Below are 12,402 nucleotides of genomic sequence, written 5' to 3'. Positions count from 1 at the left end.
AGTGTTGCAGTGTGCCCCTGGCTATCTGTAAATGATGTCTGAGTGTTGCAGTGTGCCCCTGGCTATCTGTAAATGATGTCTGAGTGTTGCAGTGTGCCCCTGGCTATCTGTAAATGATGTCTGAGTGTTGCAGTGTGCCCCTGGCTATCTGTAAATGATGTCTGAGTGTTGCAGTGTGCCCCTGGCTATCTGTAAATGATGTCTGAGTGTTGCAGTGTGCCCCTGGCTATCTGTAAATGATGTCTGAGTGTTGCAGTGTGCCCCTGGCTATCTGTAAATGATGTCTGAGTGTTGCAGTGTGCCCCTGGCTATCTGTAAATGATGTCTGAGTGTTGCAGTGTGCCCCTGGCTATCTGTAAATGATGTCTGAGTGTTGCAGTGTGCCCCTGGCTATCTGTAAATGATGTCTGAGTGTTGCAGTGTGCCCCTGGCTATCTGTAAATGATGTCTGAGTGTTGCAGTGTGCCCCTGGCTATCTGTAAATGATGTCTGAGTGTTGCAGTGTGCCCCTGGCTATCCACCAATAAAAAAGAAAAGGAAATGATGCCGGTTTGCTTAATATAAGGAATTTGAAATTATTTCTACTTTCACTTTCACATATTTTAGCATTTACTTTTGATACTTAAGTATATTTAAAAACAAAATACTTTTAGACTTTTACTCAAGTAGTATTTTACTGGGTGGCTTTCATTTTTACTTAAGTCCTTTTCTATTAAGGTATCTTTACTTTTTTCAAGTATGATAATTGGATACTTTTTCTACCACTGAGAGATGGAGAGAGAGGAAGATAGGAGAGATGGAGAGAGAGGAAGATAGGAGAGATGGAGAGATAGGAGGAGAGGAGAGATGGAGAGAGATGGAGAGATAGGAGGAGAGGAGAGATGGAGAGAGAGGAAGATAGGAGAGATGGAGAGATAGGAGGAGAGGAGAGATGGAGAGAGAGGAAGATAGGAGAGATGGAGGGATAGGAGGAGAGGAGAGATGGAGGGATGGGAGGAGAGGAGAGGAGAGATGGAGGGATAGGAGGAGAGGGGAGAAGGAGGGATGGGAGGAGAGGAGAGATGGAGAGATAGGAGGAGAGGAGAGATGGAGAGATAGGAGGAGAGGAGAGATGGAGAGATAGGAAGATAGGAGGAGAGGAGAGATGGAGAGATAGGATGAGAGGAGAGATGGAGAGATAGGAAGATAGGAGAGATGGAGAGATAGGAGGAGAGGAGGGATAGGAGGAGAGGAGAGATAGGAGGAGAGGAGGGATAGGAGGAGAGGAGAGGAGAGGAGAGAGAGGAGGAGAGGAGAGGAGAGATAGGAGGAGAGGAGAGGAGAGATAGGAGGAGAGATAGGAGGAGAGGAGAGTGTGAACAGTCACACTCAGGTCTTTAAAAATACTCTTTACAACATCAGCTACAAAATATAAGACATTATTCTTTGGTTGTACTTCTTGCTGTGATTCTGTCAAAGTGATTTGGTATTATAACTGCATACAGTCTAGGCTACCTGCCCTGGAGTGGAGAAAGCTTTGGTTTTCATTTTTACTGTTTCAACAGTACAGGAAGAAAGCACTACGGAATGGGTCAGGGGTTATGGGTCATGGTTAGCAGCTCCTACTGGGGCAATTTCCCCCCTCCCCTGTCTGCTCTTCCAGTGCAGGAGGTAGAAGTCGCCCCTAATCACTGATCCCGGGTCAGAAACAATATTTATTTCATCCTACTAATGGTTACTGATAGGATTGGGGGCAAGGTAATCTGAACCTAGATCAGTTTATGGCAGCTTCTACCTGGAGTGTCTGGGATTTACTGACGGACAGAAAACTGTGACCAATCAAATGTCTGTTTGACCTGACGGACAGATACTCTGACCAATCCAAACGGCTGCTGAACATTCCAGTGGCACCTGTAAGATTCCTCCTCAAAGCTGATTGAACCGTCCCACAGGATCTCCGTCCACTGGTCAGAACCCACACAGCTGATAGGCTGATTAAACGTCCATCCAGAGGCCCTCCCTCAAACCGACCAGTCAGATAAAAGATAAGGACAGTGGACAGGAGGTATTAAAGCTGTGAGATCAGTGATTGGGTAAAATGCCAGAACAGAGTTTTTAAAGCAGGTCAAAACAAGTCTTTGGTTTGTTTTTTCTTTGGACACTATAAATAGCAGTGTTAGAGTACAGGCTTTAAGGTCAAAACGCTGTTTATAGGTATTTTCCTTAGTTTCTCCTGGTTTCTACATTGTAAAGCTTTTCCACCGAGGTTGAGTCTGTCAGTCTGTCTCCCCATACACAGTAAAAAATCTTGACTGCTTCAAACTAGAAAAAAATAAGTATCCACGCTAACTAAAAACTTTAACACCATATCTAATATAAAATGTAGTCAACTCAACACTTGATTACCTGAGATGACATAATTCAAAATTGTAAGTCAGCGTGGCAACTTATTTTTTCCAAGTTAAATCAACTCAAAAGTGTGCCCGCTCTCCCCCTCCAGTCCCTCCTCCTCAGGCTTTGCTGCAGGTGGAGACGGAGGAATTAGCGGAGTGGGAGGAGCCTCCATTGTCGTCGAGCCACTTGTCGAGGCTGCGTCGGCGTGCGTTCATGAAGAAATTTGAGACAGTGGTCAGCTCCAGGCCCAGCTGCTGGCTGATGGTGATCTGAAGCTCCTTGGACGGACGCTTGTTCTCCTTGAAGATGGCGTGGAGGGTTCTTCTCTGGACGTCGGTAAACACCAGCCGAGGCTTTTTGGAGTGGCCACCATTACCGCTGTGGTTGCTGCCGCTGTGGTTTCCGCCGCTGCTGCCACCGCTGCCGCCACGGTCACCACCAACTTTACAGTGGCCATGGTCCTGCTCCTTGCGCTTACACGCTAAGGGTGGGAGAGAAAGAGAGATGTTATAACAAACTACATCAGAACAACATTAACACAGTATACAACACTGTATAACAACAATAGGCTACAGCACACAATCATCTATACCGTGGAATATAACACACACACACGGGTAGCATCATAATAACCTGCATCGGAGCTCACAGCTGAAAACAATTGCCGCTGACCGTGGTGCTGAAGCACACGGTAAGTAGGCCTCTCACTGCATATCGAGACTTTACCGATAGAGGGCAGTAGTGAGCTGTCAAACAGCTGTAGCAGCGCTGAATTCGACCAAAAGCCATTCATTCTACTTAGCTGGAGGACATCGGTTTGACAGTCACTGTCCCAGATAGATTATTTAATATAGATCTTAGACCATCTTTTCTTGGACCAAGGGTATTTCACTACCATCTTACAAATGTATGCAAAACAAGCAAGATGGATCTGCATGCCATGTGCGTGTTGTTAATGTGTGATATGAATCTAGTCTATGAAAGGAACTAATCACAGAAAGGTCTGTGTGTGTTCTGTGATAGCAGCAGTATTAACCTAGTTAGGTAGAGACACCCCTAGATAACCATTAACAGAGAGCTACCGCTCCGTGTGGAGTTGAGTTGGCATCCTATCTGCTCTGTTTGTGTGTGTGTGAAGCTTTATCCTATCTGCTGCGCTATAAATCAACGTGCTGAAGGCCACAGTGACACCCCAGCAGCCACCGCGCGAGCTGACAGACAGGTAGTTGGACAGGTTGGGAGCTTTCCCAGGCTCGTTATCACCCTTGTCCCACACACACACACACACACACACACACACAGCTCTGCCCGTCTGACAATCATTAAGCAGATAACTCCACACTGAGGTAGCCTAGCAATGGCGTGACTACACACACTCGTGTACCAGCAGCAGCGGTGTATGTGTGTGTTTTGTGTATGTTTAAAATAAATAAATAAAATATATGATTAGCCCCTTTTCCGAATAAAAGAGCCGATTCACTCAGTTTGACAAGTTTTTTAATTAGGCCTATTCCAAATATGTTCAATAACATGCTATTTTGGGACGGCAGGTAGCATAGTGGTTAGAGCGTTGTACTACCAACCGAAAGGCTGCATGATCGAATCCCCGAGCTGACAAGTTAAAAAATCTGATATTCTCCCCCTGAACAAAAAGTTAACCTACTGCTAGGCCATCATTGAAAATAATAATTTGTTCTTAACTGACTTGCCTAGTTAAATATAGGTGCAAATACTAAAGCACAAACTTCCCAAACAGGAATATAATATGCTTAAATTTGATCGAATTTCTAACGATCAAAATGATAATGTCAGAATCAACGCTTGAGATAAATTATCGACAGGTGCAATATCAGGCCTTAACTTTTACAATTGCTTTAAGAAAACACATTTTTCTGTATTTGCTGCAAAATTAATATAAACCTGGTTAATTGATGAGTGTGAGAGGGAGTGTATAGGTCTAGAATTTACAAGTATACACGCAACTTCTCAACAACATCGTGCCAAAAGCAGAGGACCACAACGGAAATGCTTTTTATCTGCATTTCTCCGCGATTATTTTAAACCCACTTCACATGTAATACGTTGCATTTCCAATTCGTGAAAAAAGATCTATCAATTCAATATTAAATAGGTTAATGATATGAGTAGGCCTAGTCTACCGGCAGGCATAGGCCTCGGTGACACGAGAAAACCGCCTGGCATGCATGATGTAACATGGGGAAATGGAATAACCAACATTCCAATAATCAATATCAATCTTCTATTTTAGTTCTTAGTAGGCCGATCACACACACATTTCACCCGAGAACCGATCGATATATGTTCGTGTACGGGCTTCCTTTTCCTGTTTACAGACATTCTACATTTCCAGAATCTGAAACGTTATTAATGTTAGGAGAGGTATTTCACAACGAAGCCTTTATGATTCGGGTCGAAGTTATATAAAGACAAATATGTATACATTTTAATTAGGGAGAAATAAAATATATATGCGCATGGATGCAACAGCTACATATATTGTGGTTGAGGTTTTATGGAAGTGAAATTAGGCTCAAATAGAATGAAGAGGGAGACACTGGCAAAATAATCCCCCCACTCAAAAATTCAACACAATAAGCCTAATGAAAAATATGTTATTTTACTTTTTACTTTTATAAACGCATGTCAGGGCTAAATAGAACAGCACAGGCGTACTACCTAACATTCATGAATTCACTGAAAACAATTCCGGGAAATGTATATTTTTTCTGTCCTGAGTGATAATGTTTTCCCTTAGCTCACGAGATGGAAGGGATTATTGGTTCTAATTCTAATGGATCAATACAAATGTCTTTGGCGTGCGTTAACAGACTTATAATAAGTAATACCCTGATTTTGAATCACCTGCATCGAAATATCAAGAGTTGCGTTTGGACTGCAACATGTTTATTCGTCTATTTAAGTCACAAAAACAATAACATGTCAAATGATATGGTATATATATGATTTGCTATGCAAGACTGTTGATGGCACACACAAACACACACGCTACAAATAATCAATGGCGATTTAACACACTTTCAGCAGCCTCACACCTCCCACTTTTCACAAGCCAAAAACCCATCCGCCTCAGCGCGTCATTGATTAGACATAAAGCAATTCCTTTGTATGCTGGCGACTGCGTGGCTCGGTGTGTGTGTCCGCTAGAACGGTTCAGGCGGATTGACTCGGGTCCTCGGGGACAAATTAATAGAGAGCTATCTATCAGTTAATTACCACAAACCCAGAGTCAACCCCGCGTCACGCCTCCTAACGAGTTTAGCTCCAAAACAAAAACATACTCACTGAAACACAATAGGTGCGTCAACGCAGCCAAAGACACAGTTTCCATAAGCTTTCCTCAAGATTTAAAATAATGGTCATATTGATCCTGGAAAATCTTGTATTATATTATATTGTTATTCTGTTATACTATTTTCCGCAGATGTTCCATCCCTCAGCCCTGAAATGCACAGCTTGAGGATGTTACTACATGTACTGGCAGCAAATTAATATTTTCATGATGTAAAAATAGTTTTTTTAAACGTGATTCTCATTCTCCCGCGCATGGACTCTGTTTACATGGACTCGCGTGGACTCTGTTGGGAACAACAAAAAGCTGATGAGCAAAATAAACTCATTCGGGTCCCAGATCACCTTACCAACAACACACACACACACAACCCCCCCCCCCCCCCCCCCCACACACACACACACACACACGCGCGCGCGTGAATAGGGCCCTTATCTTATAGAATGGAAAAGGCCAAGAGACGGAGATTACAACAAAGACAATGATGAATTCAACTGCAGGGAATTCCTGAGGGAGGTTTCAGTTCTGTCATACCACTGGCTACTCCACTGTCAGATTCATGACAGCTTCAAGACAATGACGAGCACCAAACAATCTTAAATACCCCGTATGGATAAAGAGTAAAGGGAGAGAGAAAGATAAATAAAAAGGAAGTAGGTATTACCGAGAGTTCGCTCACCTGCGAGCCTGAGCGCGCTCATGCGTGTGAACTCAGGCTCCTGCAGCCACTTCCACATCCGGCGGAAGGTCTCCCGGCCGGACTTGAGCTTGGACCAGGGCTTGGGATTCCGGAGCAGGTCTGACAGTGTTCCCTGGGACCGACACAACACCCTCTGGGCGAAGATAGCCTGGGGGATGGAGTAACGCTTCAGCTCTGTGGTGATCCTCTGCGCTACTTCTTTGGTGTTTACTTCTTCCATTTGACCCGACGAATTGCCGTCGGTACCGCCACCACCACCACCAACCCCCTGGACTTGAACCCCGGGCCCTGAGGCGTGGCTCTGGGTGTTGTTGTCCCGGGGGTTCCCGTGGCCCAGGACGTGCCCCGAGGCTCCGAGGTGGGCATGGGGGTGGTGGTGATGGAGGCCGTTTATATGGAGCATGTTCCCCGAGGAGGTGAGGTGCTGGTCGGCGTGTCTGGCCAGCATGGTGGGGTGATGAGCCTCGAACCCACCGGGAGTCAACTGCATCTTCTCCCCCGGCATGGAGGCTGAGACCCCGGGGTGGGCATAGGGAGGCAGGCCGGCCTGGGAGCTGTGTAGGCCGGCCAGGCCAGAGCCAGACAGTGGGGAGAGGCTCTGTCCCATCCCAGGGGCGTCTTTGTGGTGGTATGGGGAGTAGAGGTTGTTGATTGGCGCCAGCCCCCTTTCGTCCCTCATAAACGTAAAGCTGCCGGTGACATTACCAGGGAGTCGCTGATGATGATTATGAGGATGATGAGGATGGTGGTGGTGTGGATGATGATGATGATGGTGATGATGAGAGAACTTGTCCGCAACAGTGGAGATGGGGGGTAGGGGAGGCTGGAGAGGTGTGAGGGTGGTGTAGGTGCTTGCGCTCATTCCAGGGGGGGTCTCGCACATACTCATGGCAGGGTGCAGGTGATGACCGGGGTGTCCAGTGTTGTGTCCGTGATGGGAGTGGTATTCTCCCCCGTCTAGCAGGCTCGTCATGCCCATGGAGCGGTGCGCCAGCCCTCGGCCCCCACCCGGGCGGGGGTGTGGGCTGTGGCCGACTAGCAGCTCTCCTGGACCGGCCACAGACTCATGGCTCAGGTCGCCGAGGCTCTCCATGGACAGTTGCGCGTTCATAATGCTTGGCGACCATCTATGTGACCTGGGAGATGGATGGATGTCCACAGAACAGTCCAGAGTCCTCACGGCGGGAAAGTTCCCTCCCAGTCTGTTGGTTTGTTGTGGTGGTTTGTTCTGTCTCCTGAATCCTGGTTGATGGACGTTTTTTGTATCCTTTTTATGGCTGGTGTTTCTTCCTCTTGTCTTTGTTGATTATTTTCTTTCCTCCGATTATATATTTTTATTTCCCTTTTAGACTCGTTTTATTGATACTACATTTTATTTTTTGCTTCCTCTTGGTTGTGTCTCGAGCCCCCCCGCCTGTCCTTGCGCTCCGGTCGGGTCCTGCGCCATCTCTCTCTCCGTGGCTTTTCTCGTGCTGCTCGGTTTCTCCACACCTCTGTTTCACGGTTGCCGATCCCGAACATACACACATGCGCACGGGCGACCTTCCACCCCCTCCCACCACACACACACACACACACACACACACACACACACTGCTCTGACGTCAGTTATTAAGGAAGTTACAACAGAGGTATAAAGATACCTGCTGGTTATAAACCCACCCCCCCTCACACACCCATTGGAATTAAATAATTACATCACAAATTAATATTATTTACTAGGTTATAATTTACTCGTTCAATGGAGCCTATTGAGCCTATTGTATTTCAACACAAATAAAAACCTATTGATCCAATATCGTTCTGGAGCCTCCTTAACATGTCATGCAGAACAAATGAAGTGAACTTCCGGGTTCATTCTCCACTCGTCAATGAGGTGCGTGTGCGTGTGCGTGTGTGATTAGACCATGACAGTGTGCACGCAGTATTCAAAACCTTATATTCACACACGTGTCCTTCATAATCACCACCTATCTTGAACAAAATGTCATCATGCTGTTGCTCTATTTTTATATAATAAAGCTAAAATGGGATCCCAACAAAGTCCCCTAATAGAGGATTATTGTAGCAATCTTTCAACTCCAGTCCGAATGAAAACTATTCCATATGTCGGTTTGAAGTAACAAATGAAGCTGTACTTCTCTCTCTTTAGAAATAAAAAGATGAACAGATGTGTCTATTGTTAAACCACTAAGATTAACGAACCGGCCGGCGTGCATGGGAGTGTGTGGGTGTGTGTAGGCTAAGTGTGTCCACGCGTGCCCCTATCGATACGCGGAGTGTGTGTGTGTGTGTGTGTGTGTGTATATATGAACTTGATCACAGTGAAGAAAAGTATTCATTCATGAATAAGCCTATGATTACGTCAACATTACATCTCTCATGATAATAATACGTACTAATGTTAGTAATTAATTGAGAAAAAATTGAATGACAAATATTGAATGACAAATATGTTGTATGTTTTATTGCGTCATTTTATTTCCTTCACACATTGAGTAGGCCTACATCATTACAATACAATTTCAATACAATTTCAAACATTGTACATTTCCTAAATTGGCTGCACAATGGATGAACATCAAATTACTTGTGTGTGTTGGGGGGGGGGGGGGGGGGGGGGGGGGGGGCTCGAGGCGTCCTTTACACGCGGTCAGGCAGGCGACAGCTTGCTGCGGCCAGAGCCCAGCCCGAGCCACATGTCAAAGGTGACGCTTCAAGACTCCTCACGTTAACAGCTGCTCGTACAGATTAACTTCACACACACACACACACACACACACACACACACACACACACCGCGGCATCTGTCAGGGTCAAGAACAACAGGACACCGTTCAGTTGAACAAGTTAAAGAAGAGAAACGTAAAAGTTAAATGGTCTCTAATAGGAAGTCAACGTCAGTCGCGTGTGGGGACTTGACGTTTGCCCAGAAACAAAGACACTTAATGAACAACGAGATGCTTTCCAACGGTATGGATATAATAAAGGACTGGGCAGAGATTCGACATAGGCCTATTGATAACTTACAAACAAAACGTGCAGCCTAGGCCTAATAACAAAATAGTCAATGTCAACAAGGTAAATAAAATGTGTTAACATTTAAAAAGTAATACATTTAAAATTAAATATGTTATCAATTTGCTAAATTAATTGACATAACATTCGTGAGGCAAATAATAATCAATCATCACGAATAACAGATTGCTCCTATCAGACAAACTGACAAAAATATTATAACCCATATCAGGCCAAATAAGAAGAGAAAGATTCACGTTTCAGCAGCCACATCTGCACACATTCTCATGCTGATCGATATTTTTCCCTCCAGCAACATGCAAAAGGGCGGTGTGCGCGTGTCATTGAGTGTCATAGTGTTGTGGCCTATTCACGCGTCAAAGCCGCAGTGTGTGTCGTGTCCCTGTAGAGAATAGTCTGTGGTTGTTATAGCAAGTATTTGATGAATGTAGAAAGAGAGAGAGAGAGAAATATATATATAACCTATTCACATAAACACTGCTTTTCATAAAACGTGTGTCAACTAACTAAGAAGTCAACTGACATAACAAAACCTTTCAGCTCAAAAGAAAACCCCATCCCTCACCGTAACTGCAGCAACATACAGTAGATAGGCTATGACATGTCTGGCCGTTTTAATTATGGCCATGTAGCTTACAAATGACTGTCCCGCAACAACGTCGTTGAAAACATATTGGCATATTGTGAAAGATAGGCCCATACCACAGATCTGCAGCAGCCACCTCCACAATAGCATGTATCGTAATATTCAATAGAACATCACGATGCTCTTGCCTTGGTTACCAGTCATTCCTACGTAGTTGAATAGTCAGAAGCATAGCATTTATTTAGATCAAAGAAAATCATGGCTCTGTTCAGAAGGTAAAAGTCAGTCAGGTAAATTAACCCCAAAGCACCAGCATTATTAGAGCAAAACGGAAACACCCTCACCCGGTTGGTCAGGCTGCACCGTGGAGACTAATTATCCACAGACTGCTTTTGTATTCTGTTGACTCTGGGTCATATTCACAGTCATATATATCCTACAGTCAGCATTAGGTTATAGTGTTGAATCCAATAACCAATGTTGCATATACAATTGTTAATAGAGTAGAGTCTCTCTATGTGAATGATGACGAGGATGGTAACAGAGTATGTTTATGGAGCAAAGGTTAGGCCTACTACAAATATCCTAACCCGAATAGTGACTATTTGGCTGTAGCCTTCAGTGCACAGCGTCCAACATTCCATGGTTTTACGGTGGCCGTTACTAAAGTGCAGCATAACATTATTATCGTTCATTTCATATGCTGTGGTTTATAGTGGAGACAGAGGCACATGGATCGATCATCTCAGCTCTACAGATAGTGACATACTACTACAGAGATGGGTTATTAACGCTCATAACGACACTATTAGAATTCCCAAACCAGATTTGGCAAAAGCGACCGTGTAGACACTATATTTCTAGACAAGACTAATATAATCGAAATCCATACTTACAGTGGCCTGAATTGAATTAAGCGTGGTCAATATGCCTGTTCACATTTTTTTTTTATTTTTTTATTTTACCTTTATTTAACCAGGCAAGTCAGTTAAGAACAAATTCTTATTTTCAATGACGGCCTGGGAACAGTGGGTTAACTGCCTGTTCAGGGGCAGAACGACAGATTTGTACCTTGTCAGCTCGGGGGTTTGAACTCGCAACCTTCCGGTCACTAGTCCAACGCTCTAACCACTAGGCTACCCTGCCGCCCCAACATGATTATATGTAGGCCGGCACTATTAATATCTACCTATTTCTTATGGCTAAATATTGTGCATAGACTTATGCTAACCAATTCAATAATATTTGATTTCAGACCGAGGTTTTAAATTCGTATAGGATATTAATAGCCTGATACCAAACGTTTTATTGATTGCTAAAGGCTATATAGGAACTGAAAATATAATTAGAATCTTTGGCGCTGTTTTTTTCAATATTTTTTATGTAGGGTAGTCTTACTTCCTCGAATAAAAAACAGTCTACTATTCGTTTAATTTAAAGTTCAAATAGTTGAATGGTCAATCTGCAAACAGGTCTCGGCAACCTCATGGAGTAAGACTATGGCATTCTTCAGTAAACTTCAAGAACTCGCAAGAACGAATTCACTTTATGGAATGCATGTATTCTAATAAAAACCCTTTCTTTAGGCCTACTTCTTGTAGGCTGTAGAAAAATGAGCTATATGCCTGTACCTTTATACTTTTACACCTAATTTGTTTTATGAAAAAACGAAAGCATTTAAAAGGATGCTCTTTCTGAGCAGTAGGCTACACACAACAGGACATTCGTCTGAGCGGCACGGTAACTAACACAAGCTTAATTTATTATAATTCTTGGGATTTATGGTATTAAATATATAGCATTTGTAATAATGTATATCCCTGGCCAACTGGCATAAATCTGTAGTGTAATGATATGCTGCAGTCGACTCCATTGTAAGAAATGCAGTGATTGACTTCGAACGAAAATAAACTGCCCAAATTATTTTTCAATAGCCTATTGGATATTAGGCCTACACTATAACATATTCCCCTGTAGCCTTATCATAAGGTAATCGTCTTAATTCTCCCCATGTCCTAGATTCTTATATCAATGTATATGCCTTTAAAGCATTAGAGCCTTACACAAGTTGTTAAAAGTTGTCTCTAAGTGGTTATAATGACCATACGTCATCTGATGGTTGCTGTAATGTTCGTACGGGCACATTAAACATATTTATTTGAGGAGCGAGAGCTGCAAATATTGAGAGCAGATTAGTGACGGCACTAGGGTCACTATCTGAAATGTTTGGATTTGATTGCTTGTATCTACGGCCCTGTTGAAACGGCATTAGATTATTCCGGGTCATTTGGTTTTCGACATCATGGGAGATTCTCGTGTCTTCGTCTCGGAATTAATTGTCCTATAATATTCATAGCATATTGTGATAAAGCA

At 43.7% G+C, this 12,402-nt stretch overlaps 1 protein-coding gene across 1 annotated transcript; it reads right to left on the bottom strand.

The window, feature by feature from the left end:
- Positions 1–1,526: 1,526 nt before the first annotated feature.
- On the bottom strand, positions 1,527–7,878 carry LOC110506779 (hepatocyte nuclear factor 6-like). Its single transcript, XM_021586637.3, has 2 exons — positions 6,369–7,878; positions 1,527–2,854 (listed from the first exon to the last, which is right to left on the bottom strand). Exons 1-2 carry the CDS (start codon positions 7,513–7,515, stop codon positions 2,490–2,492), a joined length of 1,512 nt encoding a protein of 503 aa, XP_021442312.3. The 5' UTR covers positions 7,516–7,878; the 3' UTR covers positions 1,527–2,489.
- Positions 7,879–12,402: the final 4,524 nt, after the last annotated feature.

Source organism: Oncorhynchus mykiss, chromosome 26 (assembly GCF_057628025.1).
Source record: "Oncorhynchus mykiss isolate SJ-2025 chromosome 26, ASM5762802v1, whole genome shotgun sequence".
Lineage (NCBI taxonomy): Eukaryota > Metazoa > Chordata > Actinopteri > Salmoniformes > Salmonidae > Oncorhynchus > Oncorhynchus mykiss.
The sequence above is the reverse complement of the archived record's forward strand: the minus strand, read 5'-3'. Positions and strand labels throughout refer to the sequence as shown.

What these genes read in the sequence shown, in the direction of transcription:
- LOC110506779 (XM_021586637.3), bottom strand. Translation starts at nt 7,515, where the DNA reads ATGAACGCGCAACTGTCCATGGAGAGCCTCGGCGACCTGAGCCATGAG. An exon ending in CGCAGGTGAGCGAACTCTCG is followed by an intron (nt 2,855 to 6,368) that starts GTAATACCTACT and finishes TCCCACCCTTAG; the next exon opens with CGTGTAAGCGCAAGGAGCAG.